Source organism: Apis laboriosa, unplaced genomic scaffold (assembly GCF_014066325.1).
Source record: "Apis laboriosa isolate Shangri-la unplaced genomic scaffold, ASM1406632v1 scaffold12_cov154, whole genome shotgun sequence".
NCBI lineage: Eukaryota > Metazoa > Arthropoda > Insecta > Hymenoptera > Apidae > Apis > Apis laboriosa.
The window spans coordinates 4081806-4107745 of record NW_025221207.1 but is presented as its reverse complement, the minus strand read 5'-3'; the positions used below and the strand labels follow the sequence as shown (position 1 = coordinate 4107745).

The window sequence follows — 25940 nt, the reverse complement described above, 5'->3', positions numbered from 1 at the left end:
GAAGTAAACGAATGATACACGAATTATTTTCCGGATAGGATTACGATTCGATCTGAAATAACGTTAACAATGTTAGAAAAATATTTTTATTACAAAAGGAAATTATTACCTGTTATCGTTTATAACATAGATGCTGGATTTCTATTAAAGAAAATTTAGGATAAATCGTAGCTTTCCTCCTAAAAAGATTAGAAATTTTTTAAAATTCTGGAAGAAAAATGGAAGTTCATAATTCTTGTCATAACTTGGATCGATCCTTTGATATTTACGAATATTCTGAAAAAATAAATTTAGTGACTTATGAACTTCATACTCGTTTCATTTTTATTATACACTTTCGAAACAAATAAATAAAACAAATAAAACAAATAAAATAATACTGAAAATACAAAATCACAATTAATAAAATTATGCAGATACTTTTAATAAAGAACACACATTTTGATTTCTCTGTAAAGTGTAATTTCATCAGTGAAAGATGAATAAATTTCAAGTTAATGACATAGTAAACTATTCGAACTATTTTTTCCAGTTATTTCTACTTTCCTATATTTTAAAATCACTTTCAACTTTGAAAAAAATTGAAAATAACTCAGATATTCAAATACCCGCAACACCATCGGATTCGATACATTAATTGTTAAATTTAGAAATCGTTTGATTATTATTCATAACTTTTCAAATCGAAAAATCCTGAATATTCTAATCTTAAAGTCTCAAGTTTATTTTTTTTTTTCCTCATATTTATGAAACTAATCTCAAGCTTCAACGCATCGTCTGAAAGGCGAGATTTTTAAGAGTTGCCCACGTCTCGAGATCAACACAGAGATTACGTTTATTAAAACCAGAGCAAAATTACACGTGTGCACGCGTACACATACGCGTCGAATAAACTCTCGACCATGCGTGCGTATTACGCAATGCGTATTTGTAGCGGGGTGCATCCACGATGCTATTAATAATGAATCCAATGGCAAAGCTCTAAACGTGGTTGACCTTCGTCCTTAAGGCGTGCGGAGTAACCGCACCGACGTTTTGTTCATTTTGTACAGAAGCATCCGGACGCCATGTTTTACCGCGTGCAAGTCTAATGAATAAAAAATCCAATTAACGATGGCCGTAGTTGCGCCATTCACGGTAATTGCGTTCATTCGAAAGAGAGAGAGAGAGAGAGAGAGAGAGAGAGAGAGAGAGAGAGAGAGAGAGAGAGAAAGATTCATAATGTCACGGCATCACGCCACATTTACCGAAAAAATTTTCCTCTTTGAATTTCACGTATATACACGCGCGTGAACAAAAGTCGAGCATGCGATTGTATTTATTTTTATCAATTCTTAATTAATATATAAAAATGTAACACGAGATGATTTGTAAATGAGATTAATACTAATTTCAACGATAGAAAATTCGTATTGTAATTTTTAACAGAGAATAAAAATGTTATTTTACAATACATATCTCTATTTATATTTTCGTAACGTCACTTTAATTATAATCATTTATATGTAAAATAGATATTGCAGGTAATTCCAGTATTAAAATTGATTTGACGCGCGTTTTATTATTGTGTATGTAATAAAATAAATTTTAAATTACATTAAACGTGAGTGTTAAAAAAAAGAAAGAAACATTAAAACGAAGTGTTAAAAAAAATATAAATTTTCAATTCTAAATTACGAAACCTACGAAAGTTATATCATTGAAAGAACTTTTCTTTTGGATTCTGATACAAAGTCGAATATGATAGAATTCATTTCAATATCATTGAAAATTTAATAAATCTTAATAAATGGAAAGAGGGCAATATTCGAAAAATTTGGAAAAATTCGAATTAGCTTTTATCAATCAACTTTAAAACAAATAAATAAAACGATCGATATTGATTAACAAATTTATCTTTTCTCAAAACGATCATATAGATTTCGATCGAACAAGAATTTTAAACATTTTTTTCCGAATTATCATTATTAACCAAAATAAATATATCGCATCCTCCTCCGAATAAACTCTATGTCACGAAAAAAAAAAAAATAATACAATAATAAAAACAATGTTCAACACGAAGTTCAATTATTCTCGACGACAGGTTTATCGAGAAAATCTCGAGCCCCGCCGCGAAATTCCATTTTCTTCCAAATCTGTTCCCGCGGCTCGAATAAAATCGATGGAATCTAGAGAAGGAGAAAAAGAAGAAGAAGAGGGAGGGAAAAAAAAAAAAAGAGCCAGAACACAGAACACTTTTGGTACAATACCTTCACGAGGCAGATTCCAATCGAGAGATACGAGCGATCCTATTATAATACGACACCTATCGGGATAAGCCCGATCGATCTTTCGCGGTCGCGTGGTATTATGCGATCGAGGGAACGATTCCCATAGAGGTGGTAGGATCGCCGCGCGAAGGCGTAAATTCGCAACACGACACGCGATTAATGCGAAAATCGGTCCCACGACGATTCATCTCTCTCTTCCCTCCCTATCGATTATCGAACCGTGACCGTTCCATCGTGTCCACGAATCGATCCCACGCGGAGAAAAATGATTCCTCTCCTCGCTTCTCCGATGTCGCGCTCGTTTCGAGGCATCCGAGAGGTATGACGGCTTTTGACCGCCAACTATGAGATAACGACGAAGGTATCGAATACCTTCGTCCACATTTTCTGAATAAATCATTGATGATTTTGTTTGAACGTCGCGTAAGGGTTGTACAAAAATTCGGTTTGATCTGTTGAGGGAGAAGATTTTATTAAGAGGAGGCATTTTTCGTTGATAATATTTATTGGAAGAAAATTCAGGGATTAATTGCAGATATAAGAAGATATGATAATTTAATCGTTGGATAAAAAAATATGTATATATATTTTTTTCTTTTTTTTTTTTTTTGTTTTGAGAGAAGCTTTATTTGTAAAAAGAAAGTAGTTAAAATAATAAAGTTAAGGAACGAATGATTAACAAGAATTTTTCCCCGCTTAAGGGATTAAATTTTGCATAAAAAAAAATCACGAATAGAAGATTAAATTTCGCCAAAAAGAATTTTTTAATTTTTAATTAAAAAAAGAATAAATTTGTATTAGATTAAGTAAAGGGTTTTTGGATAAGCATTTTTTTCAGATTTGCTTAAAGAATCAGAATGATAAAAGTTTATGAGAAATTAAGATAAATTCTTTTTTTTTATATATATATATATATATACGGTTCGCGTTAATCACACAAAGATATGTCTTTTCCGTGTTATCTTTTAACCGCCAGTCACGTAAAAGCTTTTCCCATGGGTAAACATATTCATTTTTTTTCGCGGCATATATTTTATACACTCTGTACACAAAGATGAATTGTTCATCTTTCATACCTAATATTTTTATTGTTTTTTTTTAAGCTTTTGATATATCTGGAAAGATTCCGTCACATTTATCGGTGTCTCTACCATGTTATATACACAATATATCAAAGTCAAATATTTAACACCTCTTTTTCAAATAAAAAATATAGATTCAAAAAGCGTAATTTTATTCATTTGCTTATAAAGAAATAAATACTCGTTATAATAATTTCAGTTTACCAACAAAATATTAATATGTATATTAATAACAATTTTTTAAAGCGTCATCCTGAATCGAAACGTTTATAAATTTAATTTCTTTCTTTTTTTTTTGAACACAGGTATGTAATTAAAAAAGACAAACTCAATGAACACAGTTTGTAATTAATGATCATCTGGGCGAAATGAAAGGGTGGTGACCCAGTAACGATGATCGTGGCAAAAATTAGCCACAGCAATGCAACTTTCACTGTTAACACAATACCTTAGCCGAGGCCATCTAATAAGAGCAAGATGAACATTCGAGTCTCCTCTTCTGTTCGTTAGAATTCCTCTCGTAAATTATGTCTAATTGATGATAAATGCAAAAGCGCTCATCACGAGTCATTCTTATTTCAATTTGTACAATTTATCACACTTATTAATCGTCGATAGAAAGAGAAAAAATTTGATAAAACGTGAAATTTGCAAAATTTTCATTTCACTCTCAGTCAAAAGTATTACGTATAAAATTAATGTTTATGTTTTTGTTGAAATTCACATCGATCGCGCCTACGCACGATATCAGAGAGGGAAAAATTTGATGAATTTGGAAAAAAATATAGACACACATATTTCGTCAAAACCACGAAATTTTTCCCGCTATGTCAGTTTTAATCGGAACCACGTGAAATATAACGTTAATATTTGCGCCTGTTGACATTTCTATCGATCGAATGGTGCAATCTCGCGTTCCACAATATTATTCGTCCACAATAGCTTCGTACTACGTTGCAACATGCATTTACAAACATTTGCAAATGTATAAATAATAATTATTGGGAACGTTTCCGTCTCTTCGTTGTGAATTCACACCTTTGTGGATTTATTACATAACCATTTGTATTAGATAATACAATGTTTCATAATGGAAATCTTTTAAAGGCTTATATTTTATTATCTGAAAAATTTGTTTAAAAAAAATTCGTTAAAACTAAAAGTTACTCATTAAGAAAATACAACATTTTTTGACGAATAGATATTGGATAACAATTTTGTTGAATTTTATTTCTAAACGATTTCATAATGAATAAAAAAAAAATTCTAAGAAAATTAGTATTTAAAAACATCCCTTGAAACGACAAAAATATATAAATCCAAAGGACGAAAAAAATTTCACAAATAGAATAACAATTTACAACATATTATTATCTTCCTATCCTGCTACGCAATTAAAAGAAAAGTAGCTAAAATTAATAGCAAAGAGGAATTAAAAATTCTTTTGAATTGAATCTCAAAGAATTTAATTATCTTATTCCAAAGTAATAATAAGAGTTTAAAAAATGAAAAGTGCGCAGAAAATTTCACTTTGGAATATGCGTTCGCAGAAATTCACAAAGTAATCACATTTCTAAGCGATAATGATCATTTGCAAGAGGGAATAATCGGAGTAGAAGAAAAATGATGACAAAGAGCACGAAGGACCGAGCAAGAGTCCCTTCTTCTCCTGTCGAACGTGAAATTGTAGACTCGAGGAATTTATTTCCTTCATTGTTCAATCTCCTCGAGGAAATGAGAATTTTCCTGAGGAAAATGATAAACTTTCTAGGCCCGAGTCTCTCTAGACGAGTTTGAAATCTTCCTCGACACGATGATACCCGTTTTATGACGACCGTTTAAAGACAAACAGGATGAAGATTGTCGTAATGTCGCATTATCTTGCTCGTGAGAAACTAACGTTTCCGGCTTCTCCACTTTTATTTCATCGAATTGCGTGCACTGTAATTGCGTTAATTTAATTTACATTTCCGTCGAAATTAATCTGAACGAGATGAGACGAGAGGTCTCAAGAAGCCATTGAGGAAGAAAGAAGGACTGTTACTACTCTAGAATCCAAAGTTTTCTATAATTTTCTGATTGATAAAATTTTGATTAAATAAAACTTTGAAATAAATAAAACGCGTACCATTTCGTTATTCGATAATAAAATTATTCACCGAATAAATTCGATTTTCGGTTTTTTTTTACAGATGAAAAATAAATTAAGACTCTATGCTATCCGATTCTGATAAAACGCTTAATTCTCATCGAGTCTTTTTCAATACCCATCCAATATCTATCTCTTTTGTATTTTACTTTTCTTGATACCAAATAAAATAGAACACGAAGTTATACAGCTTCGAAATATCGTATTCGAAGAAATATTCTCTGCTATTGCAGAGATTAAAATAAGTGCGTTAAACTAGCTACGAATGCAATTTCATTCTCCTTCCACTTGTAAAAAGTTAATACCCCTTATCTTATCATCGGATAAAATGGAATTGTAAGTACATTCCGATAAAAAAATGTATTTCAAACATGTAGTTCAAACATGTAGGATACGGTTAATTATTAACACTTGGATCTGGCGAGGTTTTATTCTTTCCTTTTCTTTCCTTTCCTTTTCTTTTCTTTTCTTTTCTTTTTTTTTACGTACGTAGAATAATGTAAATTTGATCGAGGCTCGTAAAGCGTAACGTAAAGCGTTTGTTATCGCGCCGCATACGTGGAATTTTTATATATCGTTATCTAGGCAATAGGTGCAATTTTATTACACGCGCGTATGGGTCCGGGTACGTAGAAGATGAAACGTATTATCGGCAATCGTTATAATATTAAACGGCGAAACGGTTTTTGTTCTTGAAAACAATGGAACGCGAATGGAACGCGTGGGCGGTGATACATGGGTTGCACGCGAAAGACCTGCGTATGGTAATTCGAAACTTATATTTAATACCAGTCATAGAATCGCGTAGAAATAGTGTTGGCATAGTGATTTTCAGTTACGTTCCAACCGATAATCCATCCTTTGTTCGCGAATTGGAAAATTGTTTAGAATAAACGAGAGAATTATCGCGATCTCGGTGAAGAGGAATCTTTCGAGGAAGAATAAAAATTTGTTGAAAATTATGGACGTTTTTTTTTTTTTTTTAATTGGAATGAAAAGTATATATATATATATATTTTTTTTTATACGCGCGAAAAGGAAATTGTCCAAAATAAGGATCGTTAACACGATATATTTTTCTTTGTTTAATAAGGAGATGTTTGTTATAATAATAAAAAAAAGCAGGAATACAAAAGATGCGTGAATGGAAAATCGTAAAAACCTGAGAAGTCGTTAAATGAAAATTTAATTGCATCGGTAATTCTTTTTATTTCAATCTCGATTGAGCAATGTGCATGTTAACGAGCGTTAAAGTTTTCTACATCAATGGGAGTTTTATTCACGTGGCGATAGTAAAAGGAAAGTTACTCATAAACGATACGTAGCTGTATAAAGGCTGGTGTGTACGCTTACAACCGAAGAAAACTGGTTTCCTGTCTAAACTAAGGAACGATAGAGTTCAATCGACCACTACCGTTAAACCGTCCAGCCGACAGAAAATACCTTTTCTTTTTTTTTTTCTTTTTTCCTTTTTCTTTTTTCTTTTTTCTTTTCGACACGCTCTGCAGCGAGAAGAAATGTTCTACTAAAGTTTCTCATCACGATACTTTCATACGATGACTTCAATCTCGTAACTTTAAATGATAAAAAGTTTTTACATTCATTGTTATTCATTGTTGTGTGTCGTATGAATTTTCAAACGCAATTTTTCTTTTAGAAAATTAGTTTATCCGATTTATAATAATAAATTTTAAATAGTACCATAGATTGTTAAAATGAAAAGAAGATATTCTTGCGATTAGAAAAATTAATTTATTTTTTTGATGATTTTTTTTTTGAAATTAATGAAATAGTAAACATTTTAAATATTGTACATGAATGAATAAAAAAATAGTGATCACAAATATAAAATAATTATTGTGCATATCGTGAGAAGAAACATGTTCTCATAGCATGAACAAATAACGAAATATTTATCGAATTTATTCATTCAAATATAACTACAATATGTACATTTTCGATTTTATGATTTTTATAGTTACTAGATATTGTCGTTTTGAAACTTTTTATATAAAAATTCAAACAATATAAGTAAGACAAAATAGATAAAATTAATTTTTAATTGACAATTTTGATTCGATGAAACTAAGACAAAACAATTGTTTCTGTATTGGAATGAAACGATAGCACAATAAAATGTGACGATATTATAGTAACTATAATGATAACGGCAAAAGTTTAAGGCTCATTAGACAATACGTGTTCGAATTGCTGCTCGTTAATTTAATTACCTGGACGAATTTATATTTATATGATATCTTTAAAACGGAAATGTACCAGAAATTATTAGAAATAATTCTACTTTCTAAGATAATAATAAAACAAAATAATAAAAATTCAAAAAGATCTACACCTGATCTAAACCTGAAAATAAATTTTTTTGAGTTTATCTTCATTTCAATTATACCTCTAACCTCTTCGACCTAAGTTCTTCTTCTTCTTATTCGTTATTAATTTCTAAAACTCACTAAAACTACATCAATACATATTTTATTTAAAATTAATATTTTTTTTAACAATCTTAATTATTCTCTGTTCAATTCTTCCCTGAATCCTTATAAATAAATAGCAGAGACGAACTTCTCTATGATACATTTAATAATCTACAACACATGGTTGGTCTAAAAAGAAAAAAAAAAAAAAAAATAATCGCATAAAATTCAAGAGAACAGGATCCTAACACGTACAAAAGAGAAACGACACGGGGAGGATCGAGGCGAGTCGAAAGGACTTCCGGTGGCCGCCACCCGGAACACGAGAATCGCTCGAGCGAGAATGCGAGCCAGCCGCTTCGAGGAGAAACAGAGGATGCCTCCAGGAGTCTCGAAACCGGCTACTTACCGCGTTAAAACGATCAGGTGACCACGCAAGCCTCTAACAAGCCAGCGGAACGTCCGTAAAAATGCCGCAAGCTTCTTCCGCAGAACGATTCTCTCTTCGTGTAACAACCGCTTTAACAGTACGATTTTCTGCACGTGGGGGATGTCGTCCTTTCTTTCTTTCTTTCTTTTTTTTTCTTTTTAAGTCGTTGCTTCAACCTTCTGTTCTTGAAAGTACGCTCCATCTCTTATTTCTTTTTTTGTCTTCGGAGGAGAAAACGAGGGAAAATCGAGAGCTGATCTTGATCGAAGCCAATTTTCTCTCTCTCTTGATATCAAAGAAATCGTTCGATTTCTAGGATTATTATTATTTCTCTTTTTTTATCAGATAGGCGAAACTAGTTGTGAACACTTTTTATTATGAAATGATTAAATTTGTATACCTCATTCGATGGGTAATAGAAATTCTTTTCCCAAGGAAACGCTTCAAAAATTAATCTTGTAGAAAATATATTTATTGAATTTAAAAAATTTTTCTCATTTCTTCAGAAAACAATCATACAATTATTATATTATCTATGCTCTCAAATGTTATTTAATAGACACCAAGATTCTTCGTTAATTAAATGAGGATAAAAAGATAATTTCTCTTTGTATATTTACATATTTCCATTTTTGATCTCCTATCTCTTTACATCACCTACGATTTTTCATTTTTCCTTTATAAATTCTATGTCTTACACGCGTCGCTACAACGCATCGACGACTTTGAAATCCCTTGGGTCTAGAAAAGATCCTTCTATATATACAGCTATATATTTTCTCATTTCAACACGCAAGCATACCACGTTACGTATGCGTTAACAATAATGCAAGTCTCTAGACGATTTTTATGCATAGAATTGGAAGTAGTATCTCCATCCATTTTTACATATGTCTTTCTTCTTACCTTTCAAGTTCATCCACGAGTTTAAGTAGATTACACCGTAAAGAAAGATGATAGTGCTTCGTAGAAAGCTTATTCGAAGCTTCTCTGAATTTGTTTCACGTATTCTTTCCTATTTTTCCACGAATCATGTGTCTCAAATTTATCTCCCCGCGTTTTCGCGACGTTTCTTTTCCAGAATTTCATGGATTTTCATTGCTCATACACGAATCTCTTTGATTTAAATATTTTAAGACGAGCAATTGGTTGAACATTTCAGAAAATATTCACAATAACAGAGTTCTTTGTGAAATTTATAATATACGAGAAAGATAGAAACCAACTAAGCTTTAAAAATGTAATATTTAAGATAATAGTTAAGATTTTCCCCTTTTTTTTTCAATATTGTTCACAACATCAGAATAAGAAAAAAATTAAAAATTATTCTCCATAGATAATATTCTTCCCTAATATTATTTACATTTCCTATTTATCTTGCAAAAATAATTATAAAAATATAAAAATTCCTCTTGAACCACGCGACATTCCTTCGTTGATACTTCTTCGAAGCAACGACTGGTAAATTGGTTCGATCGTAGGATAAACGTTTCCTCCTCCTCGAGGGAGTCCATCGTCTTGGAACCGTGGAATGGAAAAAAAAGCGGCGGAAGAATTAACGGAGAGGGAGAATACGTCGCACTTCCCATGATCTATCGTTCTAATGATTAAACGTCGTAATGATGAGCGAGAACTCGCGTTGAACAACCGGCTATCATCGGCATGACATCCTGCAGATTCGAATTCGTCACGTACACGCCACGGACACGCGAACCATGACCCGGCTAGTTGATAGACCAGTTGCCCTAAACGCTCGATCACCGTTGCGAAAAATAAAAATGACGACAGTTCCGTTCTTTATATTGGCCACATCTCAGCCGTGACGAGTTATTCGCCGCGTAATGCTCGCGAATTCGATCAGGATTCAGCTTTCGCGTGTGAGAGAAAAATTATTATTTTGTCTCTCTTTCAAAGTACAAGAGTCATAAAGAAGGAATTTATCATATTTTTCGAAAATAGCGTTGTATGGAGATTTGAAGTCAGTGTTTCGATGATTATTAGTGAAAGTATTCTGGTAATAAATTGATAGATTGATATAAAAAAAAAAAATTGGATTAATTTCATTGGTGTCAACGTATCGATCCAATTTCTTCAGATTTCAATAATCTTCTAATAAAATTTCTGAACACGAAGTTTAGATCAAATGATCCCTATTAAGAAGGGACAAGACAATATTTTAAATTCCTCTTTCAACTTAACATTCCATATTAAGGGGAAAAAACGATGGAAGAAATAATTCGATTCGCTGCTGCAAAATGGAACAAACAGCGAGATATTACGTAAGAGAGATTCACCAGCGAGCGAACGAGGCGAGTGGCAACTTTTTGTGGGCGTGAACGAAACACTTTTGTAAGGCACGAGACCTGTTGAATGCTTGCTCGTTTACGCAATCATCACGGACAGAGGGGGACGATTAGAGAGAGAATACGTAAAGGGGAATAAATCCCAGGAGAAAGTCGTTAAAATCAACGACAGATCCGTTTTATATCCGAGCTGAAATCGCTGCAATTCTACTTTATGGAAGGCAATCGCGAGCCTTTGAAAGAAAGAAAAAAAAAAAAGGTTCTTAAACTAAAAAAAGGAGAATAAAATGGGATTCTTCGCAAACGACAACGTAAACGAAGCAATCGTTAAACGGATCTGTTTATCGTTATCGAGGCTGCAAAACATCAGCTATGGGAAGATTGCTACTTTGAGAGGAAACGCCTATTCCTCTCCAAAGAGGAAAATTATACGAGTCGTCGTGTTTTAACGTCGTCACCTTCTTAACATCGCGATTGGAATCCACACGGGGAACGGATCCACGTGTTCCTTTTCTTATACATCGCCTTATAAATCTTTCACCTAGGAAAAACAATCTATTTTGTTCTCTCGTGCTTTTAAAGGGGAAGGAAAACACGTGTGTGTATCGAGCCACCATTGAATAAAAAACTCCTCCATATATAACAACTCTCTACATATGCGATATTGTCTTCCAAAAAACAATATTGTTGTTCATTCGCATCCTAGCAGATAGAACAACCAACATGGCGTTATGCAAAACACGCCACATTTTCTCACTAATTACCAGCGAAACGTTATTCACGAAATTACTCGTGAGAAAGTATAATGGTATAATGGCGCCCCCTGTAACTGTAAAAGAGAAATATCTCAGGATTTTATGATAAAAAGGTAAGGTTTCCACGCAGCGTTTCTATCTACGTTCGAATAAGAGGAGCAAACAAATCGAACAATTCTTTCTTCTCTCGAAAGAAAGGAATCTAATCGAAGAAGGGAGGAATACATCGCGATTCGATTTATCTCTCAATTTCGTGGTCCACAAAGAGTAACGAGAGATTCGACGACGTCCACGTGTTTCGTGCGGCTCGTGCCAGGTTATTTTCTCACGAATCCAGGCGGCGATCACGGCCTGGAAACCCGTGGGACGTCGTCCTATTCCGTCATGGAACCTTCTACCTCCATTAACTCCCGAGGGTTATTGCCGGCCAACCAACTATCTGTAATTGGTACGAGGCAAAGTACGAGCGTGCGAGCCATCTCTCGTGTATCAACCTTCTTCTCCTCGCAGTAGACAGTGGTGCAACACTCCCGTTTCCGTTTCCACGCGCCGGATGTTCAACTCCCAGGGAGGCATCCTGCCGATCCGACGAGGAGAAAATGGCCGAGAAATCGTGTTATGATCGTCCATGTAAAAGTTTCGAGTTTCGAGTTTTAATTCGGCCATTCGAGAGAGTTTATCGGTCAAATTTATTTCGGGTGATCAACCAACTTGGTTTTCGCTTGGAAATATATATGTATGTATGATGAAATAGTCGCTCGATTTTTATTATTTTTATTCATAGATGATTGATACTATCGTGAAGGAATTTAAATAAAATTGCATCACTCTTCGCTCTTTTCTCCATTCCAGAAACTTTCAATTTTAACGTTTACTTTCAATTTCACTTTCAAATATATGTATCAGTTATTGATATAAGTGTACATTATATTGTTGTACGATTGATAATTTTATCGTAAAATCTGTAATTTGAATAAATTGTATATAGAGATATTCCAATCTTCTAACAGACACGTTATATAAAGTATTATTTTTAATCACGATGCGAAGAACCGATGATCAAGAATTAATCTCGACTTACAACGTGATTTCAACATTCGAAACAAAATTCTATGGGCGATATAATTTACTATTTGAAGTGTTTCGTGTTTCGAAACTAATGTATTCGCACGTATCGCACCATACAATTTTCTCTAATCGCATCGAACATTTCGCTCGTGAAAAGCTTCCCCAGAGTGCATAAACATATATCATTTAAATTAACTTGAGCAATGGCACGGCCATGTTCGTAATCCGTGGTTAACCATTAAATTCTGGGATAATGAGGACACCTCTGTTTAAATCTTGTCCCTCCCTACCCGAGTGGTAATCGATGACTCCGTCCATCTTTTCTTATTTTCCTCCAAAGAAATCTTATTCCTACGTTCCAAGCGCGATATCTCTCGTCGATATTACAAATTACAACTTCCTGGAATTAATAATTCCTATGCAAGATTTAAGCGATGATTAAGATTAACGGGATTGGTTAAATCGATTAGCCAGGAACGTTTGAAACTTGCATTCCCTTCGAGCCATCAAACTGGATCTTCTCCTTTCAATAACTTTTGTAATCACGTTATCCGATGCTTGAAGCGACGAGCATATCAAGATCTTTATCGAGGATATATATCGCAAAGTTTCATCGAAACAGAAAGAATAAAAAGAAACGTTCGAAAAAGAAAATTGTAGGAAATAATTTTTCCAGCAAAGTAATCGTTGAGAAAAATATTCAACATGCGTAACATGTTAAATGTCGATTATTTAAAATATTTAAAATATGATAAATTTATTTTCATATGGCCAAACGACCGATGACATCCTGGATTTAATCTAAATGAAAGACACGACGTACTCGTTTTCCACGAATGGTCGAACTTTAGATTACGTCTGAAAAGGAATACCGTGTTGTACCACATGCGAGTTGACCTGGAAGAGGAAGAGGAAATTAAGCAACAGAGACTAGAGGAGCTCGTAGCTGTCTAGATCCAACAGTTCCTTTCACCTCCTTCAAATTCTTCTCTTTCTCCCTAGCGGAAAGATTGAACCAGCCACGAACCAACTCTCATCTTTCATCCTATCAAAAAGCTCTGAAACGAAATCAACGAGTGCATCATCCCGGAGCAGGCAGGAATTACGTAACGGCTTATATTCCGATCTAACGGAAGTTTACCGGATCGAAAGATGGTTTACAAGTTTCGTAACTTGATTTCGCGAATGGTAAGAATGTGTTCGAGTAAAATTATGGAAATAGAAATTGAATTTTATCATAGAAGAGCTGTGTAATAATAAGACGCGCTAATTATGCATTCGAATACTCGAAGAATCAGATTAACTGGAACGCATGCATATATCTATAATTAATCAGCTTTGCATATACGAGAATGAGGGCAATAATTCCAACGATTCGATCATTGATCTAGTTAAAAAGAAAAAAACATTGTAACAAAAAATTATACCTTTTTTTTTCCACAAGGAACTCGAGTTAACATGCACATGCACATCATTAAAGTTGGAAATTGCACAATGGAAGGTAGGAAGAGGAACGGTAAAACGTCCTTGTCCATCATTTATTTTTACCCGACAACGCGTATCATCGCGTTTATAGAGAAATATCACGAATCGATGTAACATTCAGAACACAGACGGCCCACGCGACAACCGTGATTCAATCGTGGGAACAACCATCGTCCTCTTCGAAAAGAATGTCATGGACGAAACGTACGTACGTAGTTATTACGCGTAGATATCTATTTACCTAATTCCAGTTGTGCAAGAACGCTTTCAGTTATAACTAATTGTAATCTGTTGGAGTATCGATACGATTCTCTTTTTTTCTCCATGCATCGTTGTATATACGTAATTATAAGAGATTTAATTTCATCCCCCATAAAGAGATTTTCTATCAAAAAAAAAAAATAATAATTTTATTATCTATTATTATGTAATAGTTGAAATGACGAAACCTTGAATGAACCGAATTTAATCGAGAAAAGGTTATATGTTGAGAGCAGTTTGTATATATACATATATCATGAATAAATAAAAGAGATGTTGGATCATAATTAATGTTCGAAAATTGCGGAAAATTTATTCGATTTCTTGTTTCTCTGATAAAAATAACTTTTACCCGTGGGAGGGAATGAATCTCGTGAAAAGTATGTCGTTGAATGAGGAAAAACTTGCCGTGAAAATGTTCAAAAAATGGAAATCACGCAAATGGACGGAATAACGAGCCGCAACGACGGTGAAAACTAATAATACGAAATGCCAAGAGGAAATGTATCAACGAGTTCGACTGATTTAAATAATGCTCGCGTAGATGTGAAAGGATTGTTTCGAGAGGTAAATATTTAAGTAATGGAAAAGGAACACTTTGAATGAATGAAATTATTCAATAATTTTCTCAAAAGACTTTTGATTTTGAATCAAAGGAACGATTGTTTCGAATGGAAATTGTATTTTTTTGGAAGAATTTCTTCGTATTTATTGCAATAATTTGTTATCAATTAACGCTGACTTTTATGCAAACACGAGAGAAGAATTTAATTTTACATAGAAGAATTAGAAATAGAAGAATATCTCGTTTAAAATCTCGTCACGTGAACTATATTATATTATACCTCGAGTGAAATTTATTTAAAATTGATCATACATCAAAGATTGTCCAATGATATATTCTGCAAAGGTTGAAAATAATCCACGTGATATGAGCTAATTAAAATAAAAAATGAAAGAATATTATCGAAGATCACGTATATTCTAGCAATTTAATCACAGAGAAGAAATAAAAGGCATTTCTATATCCCTTCGATGGATTTCCCGGGGGAATTTATATATAAGATTTATATAAGATCTCGAATTCTATTTCTTTTTCAACCGGATATTACAGATTGCTTTTAAAGAGATAATAACGTATGAATGACGAGTTTGAAATAAAAAGCAACTAAATCGTGCGAACGACACGAGAGTTGTACACAAGGAGTTGTACCACTTTGTTGATATATACAAGAAGAGAAGAATTGTTCCTTTATATAATGCGTCTTCCAATTTTCATCTTATAAGGAAGAACAATTCTTTTCAATTATCCCTTTGTTCCAATGTAATTATACCGATAGATATCATCAAATGAAATAACTTAAATTTTCATATTTATATAACTCATCGAAACGAGGGGAATCGAATCTTCGCGTTATCCGTGCCACCCTCGTTCCATTCTCCAACTATGAAAAGAAAACACATGCTTTTATACCACATATTACACAGAATCCCCTAATAAAATAAAAATTCATACATATTTTTAACATTTAACTCACTCGTATATCGTAAATTCATTCGTATCCACGAGGTGCACAATTTAATTTAACTCACTGCGTACATCATATTACAACAACGACTACATCCCTTTCGTTTCAACCAAAACTCGAACCGATCGTCCCATCTTCACCACCACCGAATCCGAATCCTCGTGATTGTAAACCAATTTAAAAAACGCGCGAGAAAAGCATCCGAGTACGACGACGAGCCAGCTTGGGATTGGTCACGACTCGTAACCGTGTCGTAACACCCGAGAAGATACTCCGATCCGACTTCGATGGAGAAATCCTGCCGGCTTTTATAATAATGTACCGCGTGTTCCGTTACGGGCGAGCATCTTCACACTGGGGGCTAAACGAGAGGGGCCCTCGTCTCCTCGAAGCGGCTGCAACCCAAAGCGGTGGAAGATGGCTTAGTCGAGTGGCGAGCGAGAGTCCAGGTAAAGGCCGTTGCACCCGGCCCTCTTCCGAGAGCTCTGCCTCGGTCCTCTTGCATAGCGGTAAAACAGCTCTTTCTCTCTCGTCGCACGTACCGGTTACATACGTAGCGCGGCCACGGGCTACACTCGACGCCCGGTGTGGCATACTTGTTTCCACGATGGTAATGGTGTGTTATGTTACGGCACATTGTGCCGCACCGAGAATCGACAATGACACATCAATTCGGCCTGCCAGTGGAATACGTGTACGCACGTGTAAATCTCGTGTACGTGTACCACACCGATCGAGAAATCGAACGTCCTCGAGTGGATACTGGAGTCGGGGACGAGGGGGAGGGAGTCGTATGCACGAGCGCGTGAAAATTATTAGGAGAAGAGGAATTGCACGCGTCCATTTGTGTCGTATAAAATATAAAGTCTCGTGTTTGGAAACGATTTTATTGAACGGTTGAAATTGCAGGGTGATACGCAGAGAGAGGGAGAGAGACATGGGTATCGGTTGGTTGGATGAGTTTTGGAAGAGTTTGTAATTGATTTTGAGAGATAGATCTTTTTCTTGATTTATTATCGTCGTTATTTAAAATTTGAAGATGGAGAAGTGTTATTAGAGATTATTGAAAATTTAGATTTTGAAGTCGATAGAAGGAATGTAGATATTTAATATTATTTAAGAAAATATTAAAGGTCTGATTTGAATACTGATTTAATCTTGTTGGGACGAAACCAGTTATTCAAGAATTTAATGTATTCCGTATAAATCAAGAGAGATTTCTTATAATCGCGCAACAAGAACAAGATTATGGTTGTAACCAATGAATCGAATGATTATGTTTCTTTTTTTTTATTAAAACGAAAATTTAAACTTCATAAAATGAAAATGAACATTGAAATTTTCTAATCAACGACATAAATATATAATTAACTTTACATAAATCATAATAATAGATCAAGAAAAAGTATCAATCATAAATTACGTTCTTTCCTTACTACCAAGACTCGACAAGAATTTTGATTTCAAACAAAACAAAAATGAACAAAGTATCTAAATAATAATATTGAAATTAAAATTACTCGATCAGATTTATTACTTCCCAAACATATACCAAATTAATTGTATAATGATTTTACCTCCTACCCAATTACAAACATTGTAACGTACGAATAAAGAACAATTAACATATCAGCAATCAGGAAAAGCAAACCTGTACATTTTATTTCATTTTCAAAATTGTTCAACCGATCAATTTAATTTTCTAAGATTTCTCATATATATACTTAACAGCACAATGTGTCAATCTCGTATGACACATCCTATCCTACGTAATCATTACATACCACCACAACAGGTTTTCTTCAGGGGAGAATCATCTTAAATCGAATAATGCGTACGTGTAATTTACCACAAGGTTGTACAACAACAACCCAATGCCATCCATTAAGCCAACTTTATCCTGTCGCCACGAATCGAATCGATCCATTCAACTTATTCCACTACACGGTACCTCCTGATCGCTTCCTCCCATTCGTTTTTCCACGTTTTACGATCCCTTTACGCACACGTTCGTTTATCCTTCGTAACCGGTCTTTCATCGTTTATTTCCACCATTCCACGCGATACTTCATCGAATCCATTAACCTACTTCGACCAGCTCGCTTATACACCAACTCTGCTAGCTTAGACATCGTGTAACACTCTCCTCCAACCTTTAATCTTTGCTAACTAACCTACGGCGTTGAACTTTGTAATACTCTCACTTTTTCCGGAGAAGATAAGTTGGACGATTGTCAACCTGTCTGAAGGATATCTTCTGGAAATTATTTTAGTTTCATAGAGTCAATGTTGAGTACATATACAAAAACACGTGTAATTTCTAATTTTCTGAGAATATGATTAGAATCTCACCTAAAGGCCTACTTTAAATATATATGTACAAGTTCAATTTCCAATATTCCAATGATTAAATAATTTTTTAATTCTTTAATTTATTTTCCACATTGTTCGAATATTTTAAAAATAATAAGGTTTCCATTTTCGCGTGTGATTGAAGAATCAATAAAAAATTTGTCCCAGGATTTATTGTACATTTTCCAAAAACTGTAAACTTTGGGCATAAATATACCGCGCATAATTCTACCTTCTAATCAACCATCGAAAAATGTTCGTGAACTTTATCGCCTCTATCGCGAAACCTTTCCGGTAGCTCCCGTTTCTCAGGCTCTGATTATCATTTTTACCACACGCACTCCTTCTGCTCTTTTGCATAGTACCCCATCGTGTTTCGTATGCGTGTGTAACAGTATCCAAACCCACTTACACCACAGCGAGACTGCTAGTCACGATGGACTATGTACCTGTCGTAATGCTTCTTTTATGGCTGTACACACGGGACGTGTACTTTATGTTTTACGTTCGTTTCTTAATGGAATCGGGGAAAATGCGCAAATTGAAGATCGGTTGAGAATAGTAAATTCAGAAGGATATTATGATAGAGATAATTGGACGATAAGTTGCTCGAAGATGTGTTAAGAGAAGGTTTATTTTAAAAATCAAAATATTGTAAATCTTATTCGCTGAAATAGTGTAGCGTAGAATAGAAAATTCGAGGCTTAAACGTGTCTTGAAATATCTTGTTACGATTACTGTAAACTTGGAAAAGATTATGGAGAGTATTGGAAGTGTATGATAAATTAAAATATGATATGCAAAATTTCACAAATACGAATGTTTTCATAATCGTTATTCAAAATGTGAGAAAATTTTACAAATTATAAAATTAATGTATTAAAAATGAAGCTACTCGATCCAAGCTTAACATGACCAACCTTAAAATTCCTTGTAATATTTTCAATTATTATGAAACATCGTACGAAATATCCATTTTCTAGAAAGTTATAGATTAATCGATACTAGACTCTAGTTCTTCTAGAGCTGTTTCGCTTGGTGGCTACAAAAGACGAGAAAAGGTTCACTACATGTATGTAGCACATTCTAATTACGATCTTTCAGTCCGCCAACAAACGGTAGTTCGTTGCTTTATTGTAAAGGCGACCACATTATGCGAGACGTGAATCACGCGAGTAACAGTATTCGAAGCCGCAATTCTTATGCATATCGTCTTAAAAAAATTCTGACTTATATATCTAGAAAACATGATCGTTATATTATCGCTAGATAAATCAACAATTTCATGAAGAAAAGTTAAATTTTTCCTTTCTTTGAAAAAAATCTATGGAGTTATTTTTTACCGAAACCGTTTAATCTTTTTCTTTTTTTTTTTTTTGTTTTTACTCAATGATTTTTCTCCTACAAAATATCATACGATAAAAGTCACGTTAGGCACATAGAATATTCGTGTCACGTATTAATCTTGAAGCGGTAATCACGAACCTTTCTCAGGGTTTAATTAGCATCTCAATGCTGGCTGTGCATTAACTCGTGAACTTTGTTTCAGAAGGAAAACGTGAAAGTAACGTAATAAGCAAGGGATTCAATGAGATAGATTTCTGATATTCGATGATTTAATTTTTAAAAAATCCTTATGTAATCAAAATTGAAATGTTGAAACGATGATAATTAAATAATTAATTAGGAAGGAATGAAATGTTATAAATTTCGTCGAATTAAAAATAGCTATAAATAATAAAAGTTGTAATTGAAAATTTATCCGAGAAATATTTTTGGATTTTTAAAAATATTGGAAAACTTTAAAATTATAAGGATCGAAAGCGTAGGAGTATTCTATAATGAAAGAGGCCTTACAGGTGAATACGCACCTGCAACGTTCATTCACACATGCATCTACCGTAACATACGTTCACGTTCACACACATATAATATTTACCACGGGTAGCGTATAGTAGTAACCACCTGCTAGGGTCACGCATACCGTTTCATTCTAGCTGCATTCATCGACGTATGATGCATATGAGGACAACGTACGCCAAGAAGATCAAATTCACTATTGTAGACACATATATATCATTTTTATGCAAATCTTTATCTTTAACGTATTAATAATATTCTTTATCGCGAGACTAAATATCAATATTATCATAAAACTATCGATTATAAGTTTGAAATTATTTTTCCAATTAACATCAATAAATTTTATATGTACAAATTATCTGAGCTAAATTTCCTTTTAAATTCTTAAATTTTACAAAACGATTAGATATTAATGTACTTTCACTACTTCTAATAACTAATAAATAATAAATAATTATCCTTGACAAATTCATCCGGATTTGTAAAAAGTAAGCTAAATAAATTACAAAATAATTTTATCCTCTCTTATTCAAAGTAACTTTTGCCCAATACTACCTTCTACGTCCGTGCAACCGTGTCATTATACCATGAAATCTCTTTCTACATGCCAAGTATAAACGTACACAAGATTTTCTTTGGACAACAAGTAGATCTCGTAGTCGTTAGGCGGAAAGCCTTTTGCGATTGGGCAACCGTGATGCACCTTGATAATCGTGATTAACTATGGAACGAATATCGACCAGGGAATGGAAAAAATCACGGAGGAACAACAGACCGTGAAAAACGATCGGTCGATTACATCGAATTCGTATTTAAGCAACCGAGTGTTCGCGATGAATAAAGCGAACGAGAGGTTATCGACATTTGTTCTCTTACTTGCATAGTCAGGATGTACATTGAACACAATGGAACATTGGTTATCTAAGTATCGATCGTTTGACTGATTGTGCAAATGCTTTGTTCTTGGCATCTACAATAAATAATATAAATAATTGGAAATTTTTGTATCGCGTATAATGAAATCACAGCTTGATTTATATTGCATCAAATAACTCGAAAGAATTAATTTTAGAAAAGAGTAACTTATAAAGTTAGAAAGAAGAAATTATCTTATTTCAAATATTCAAGTGTTTTGTAAGATATTATAAACGGATTATTATTTACATTTAAAAAATTTAAATTAATGTTGTTATAATTGTTTGAAAAAAACAATTATAATTGTTTGAAAAAAGATAATGTTTACATGCAATGAAATAAAGAATCGTTTGTAATTTGTATTTGACATAAAATTACGTAACATCTAACCGACCGCATAATGGCATTGAAGTCGAAGTTTCACAGAACACGAGGAAAAATAACAGATATGTCGAGAATTATAATGAGAATTACAGCTTATTCTGTCTCGTTGTTTCGAAAAACAACGTTGTGCGGTACAAGGACAATATTAACAATATTCTTGTTCTCGACTAACTTTCAAATATTGCAAAAGAAATAATTTCAATTTTCCTAAGGACAAATACATACCACTTAAAGTTATTTATATTAATAATTTCGAAAAAATATTTTTAAAAAGAAATTTCCTGTTTTAAGATACAATCTATTTATTAAAGTAAAAATTTTAAATATTTGGAATCATATATTAAATTCGATAAATTTTATAATGTAAAATTGTTTTCTGCTGAATAATAATTTATTGGATGAGAAAATGAAAAAATAAATTTTATAATAAATGATTTGATATTGAAAAAAATTTATAAAAGAAAAAATGAAAAAAGTCTGTGAAGGAATAAAGTAAAGAACGATGACGGAAACAAGCTTGGGTTATTGACCGATTTATTAGGACAACTAGTTTGTCGAATTCCAAAACTATTTTCGTGACGACTATCTATTCACCTGTGTAATTAAACATTATTTATTTCATTTTTAATGTAAAAATGTCATTTATATAAGTTATTATCAATGAAAAATATTTTTTTTAAAATTACTGTAATTAGTTTAATCACACAGTATCTTTTACTAATAATCATAGATAAAACTCTTCAACTTTTATAAAATCAAGATGTCTCCTTTTATGAATACGTAATTAACTCGATATAATATCGAGTCATCTAATACATTTTATCGATATATTAATTCAGTCAAGTTTACCAGGAAAAGCTTGAGGATAAAGAACAAGTCAGGGACAGGCAACATAACTGTTATCTAAGAGGAAACAGGTCGAAAGAAGGTGGGTGATGAAAGATACGAAGTATAGCAACTATAAAAACTATCTGCCGGAATTAATTGACTCGATATACGGGAACTCGTGTTCTGAATTAGGTCGAATTATACTTATATAAAAAAGAAACAAAACAACATCGTTTCAACTTGAGGGATTTCTTGCGAATAAAAGACAATAAAAAGAATCATGATTGATATAGAAGAAGATCGAGATATATTTTAATCAAAAAAACAAAGAATAAACGAAGAACTCTGAAATGGTACTACTTTCTATCGAATAAAATAAATATTAAGTAACCAGCCACGACTTTCCTTTTAATTCGTACAATACAAAGACAGCCTATGTGCAGCTGCTTATAAAAATGTCCTTGTAATATTTAAGTCAATATATAGTGTACCAATTTAATTAATATGATCAAATTAAATATTGAAAAAACATGATTTTTTGAATGTATTAAATTAGAAAAAGTTTCAATATCTATAACATTTCCCGATACATTATTTTACACGATACTATTGAGTAACTATTAAGAATCAGATTGCATGTAATTTCTACGGAAGTTATATAAGAAAAACCACAATATATATAATAATAACCGCATTAATTTGCGCAACGTTAATAATCATTTTATTTCATTATGTTTAAACAACCGCGATTTGATTTCATGTTTGGTATTATATTTTTTTTAATATATATAAAATACATTTTTTAATGTATTTTTTATGAATAAAGAAATCAAAAATAAATTAAAGCTAAACTAAAGATAATAGTTATTATATATATGTCATTTTCACACGACTTTCATCAAATTTCCATTTTTAATTTGTATTTGACGGACAATAAAATAAATCGATAATCGATATCGCAACCGTGAACTCGAAAGGCGGCGATATGACCGCGAGAAAGTCGTGGGCATGCGCAATCGATGCGTGCATCACTTCACTATGAATCAAGAAAATACGCGCGACTCGATCAAAAGAATTTCAAAAGCATGACTCACCGTCAGGATTGGTGAAATATCCCCAAGTGGGGGTCGCGGTAGCTGCCGATTGGAGGACCACGGCCAGAATACTGAGGGCTAGAGCACCGGCGGCGCCTCGTGCCGCGACGGCGCGTTTTTCGCTTCGATGTGGATCGGTTGTCGTCGTGGCGACCGCCCTTACACCTTGACGGTTGCTCGAATCGGTTGCCATTCTTCATGCCGTTTTCGTGTCTTCGTCAATCTCGTGTATCATGCAACAATCCAATATAAACACTTCCCGTCTCTTCCTTTTACTTTTTCGATTCGATTTTATTCGATTGTCATGTTCCTTCGATTCACTTTCTCTTTTCGCACCAATTTCTCACACTTTTTCATCAAAATTGATTCGAGAACTGTAACGATCTATCGATATCTGTGTATTTATATTGCCAGACTGATTGGTTAATTATTCGGCGATGAACATCTCATCGACGATGCACTTAATAATCGAATATTATACACTCCCGGTACGATGTCACGTAACACATCGAGTATGGATAGGCGCGTGCATGCACGCAATCGATAGTTCGAGGTGGGAGAAGAAAGAAGAGAAGTAGGGGGAGGTGTGTATCGGCTTAGGCGAATTCCACGTTCTGTGTCACTCTTTCTTTCTTTCTTAACCAACAGAGAGAAAACCATACACCTTTACATCGCGTGTCTTTCCCTCTCACTTCCTCCCTTTTCAACGAAAACCCTTCTCTATATACGCACCTTACCTCATGGCTCAACCCAAGCCGAGACTCGAAACCGGTTTTTGCGATGCGCGAACCGGCGTTGGCTAAAAATAAAAGCGCCTCGGATTCTCTCTTCTTCGTTGCTTTATTCGCCTTTCGTAATTTTCTGTCTCCTCGTACGTTACACTGGAAAGAATCTTCCGGGACGTTCTTTTGACCGTTACACACGCGCTCGCACCAAGATATATCGAACATTCGATCACGACTGATCGAATCTCGCGCGGTCGATTAACAATCACATTCACCACCTGTCATCGCTATTCGTCGACATATCAAGATGGCGTACAAGGAATATTACTTCTTCAATAACTGCAAGATTTTCATTCTCATATTCTGGATACTTCTACGCTTCGAGTGTGAAACGTCACTTTCACGTCAACATCCCTTCTTCGAATTACTCGAGATCACAAGACTTCTTCAACTGTGTTTACAAATATACAAGGTACGAGAAAACAGATAATTCGCTAGGTTAGGTTCGTGCGCGCTGGAAATACGAACCGCTTGATATTTACTGAGATGCTATAGTTATCGATCGTACGAGGATACGTTCGCTTCATTTCGTGCCACGTCTCCTTCTACGCGTTTCGTAACCGTTCTGCCACTCACTGCGCTTTATTATATCTTAGTATCCACATTGAGTCTCTTGAATCTCTACTTTAGAATCATCCACTGCGTCTGTTTTTGACGTGTCAAAGTTTCAAAATATATCGTTGAATATATCGAAATTTCCCGCTTTTCTATGACGCTTTTCACTATGAGCCACAACTCTTCTTTATCGCTAACTTTACGTACCGTGTCACTGTGTCACGATGTATACGGACTCGCATATAGACGTGTACACGCACACGCGTTAATAACAGGTTCTCGATTAAATTCGAATCACCGGCATACGGTCGCATGTGCACAGCAAACGTTATTCACAATATTTATACGAAGGAACCTGAATTTCGTCGAATTATCCTGGTGTCCGTGACCAACAGAGAAACAAAAAACTTAACGGAACGACATAAACGCGAAAGAGACCTGCGAGATGTTTGTACTTGCGTATTCTAGCCGCGCTGCATACGTACGGGACAGCAGGAGAGAGAAAGAGGGAAAATTAGGAAAGAGAGGAGAGCAAAGGAGACGAGAACAGAGAGAAACAATACGCGTACGCGAGCCTGCGCGCTGCGCAGCATACTGAGGCGACCGGCACCGTCAAGCTGACTCGAATGCTCTTCACTGTGGCTTCTCCCTCCCTTCCTCCTTCTCTCTCGCACCATTGCTCGCGGCCACTACCCAGTGCTTTCCCCTCTCTTTTTCTCAACCATTCCGTCCCTTTCTTTCGTTATTCCTCCCTCTACACTTGGATTTGCATTACTGTCGTATGCTTTCATACTGCCGCCGTATATGCCCGTTACAATTGCATTCTTGGAATGAAATGCTCTTAAAAATATGCGTTTTTTTTTTCACGGCCAACTTGAGCGTTCAGTTGAAAGAATAAATTAACCAGATAATTCATAAGTATTCGACGATGAATGCGATAAATGGAACGTTAATTTAATTTGCAGTTCATCAATTATTAGTTGGTTCATAATCTACATGTTTTTTGTATTATAAATTGTAATAAATATGTAAATTATATTATATTATATTTGAGATAATATAATTTATTCAATTTAATTATTATTGATTCTATTGATATTTAATTGAAAAAATGTGTAAACTCGAAATATTCAATTTAAAAATTGATCACATTTTTTGGATCTTGTTCTAATATCATGATATTTATATTTGGATTATATCATGATATTTATATTATGATGCAAAACGTTCTCGTAATATTAGATTTAAAAAATAAAAGCTTTATCAAAGCTTGTATATTTTTCTTTATGAACGAATATATACGATCAAATGTAAGACTTACAAGTCTAAAACAGTCGACATCAATAAATCAATTTACATATTGCTCGTTTAAAAGCAAGATTGCTTTATAACATTTA

The 25940-nt window shown here is 33.9% G+C and overlaps 1 protein-coding gene across 2 annotated transcripts in view; it reads right to left on the bottom strand.

The window, feature by feature from the left end:
- The window catches only part of LOC122720396, a 48651-nt gene extending 23315 nt beyond the window's left edge, over positions 1–25336 (bottom strand). For both annotated transcript variants that reach the window (XR_006347762.1, XM_043947097.1), the window contains exon 1: positions 23204–25336. Coding sequence is in view for 1 of the 2 variants with exons in the window: in XM_043947097.1 (XP_043803032.1) it covers positions 23204–23396 (193 nt within the window). In the remaining variant the exon portion in view is untranslated. The remainder of the gene's footprint in view (positions 1–23203) is intronic.
- Positions 25337–25940: the final 604 nt, after the last annotated feature.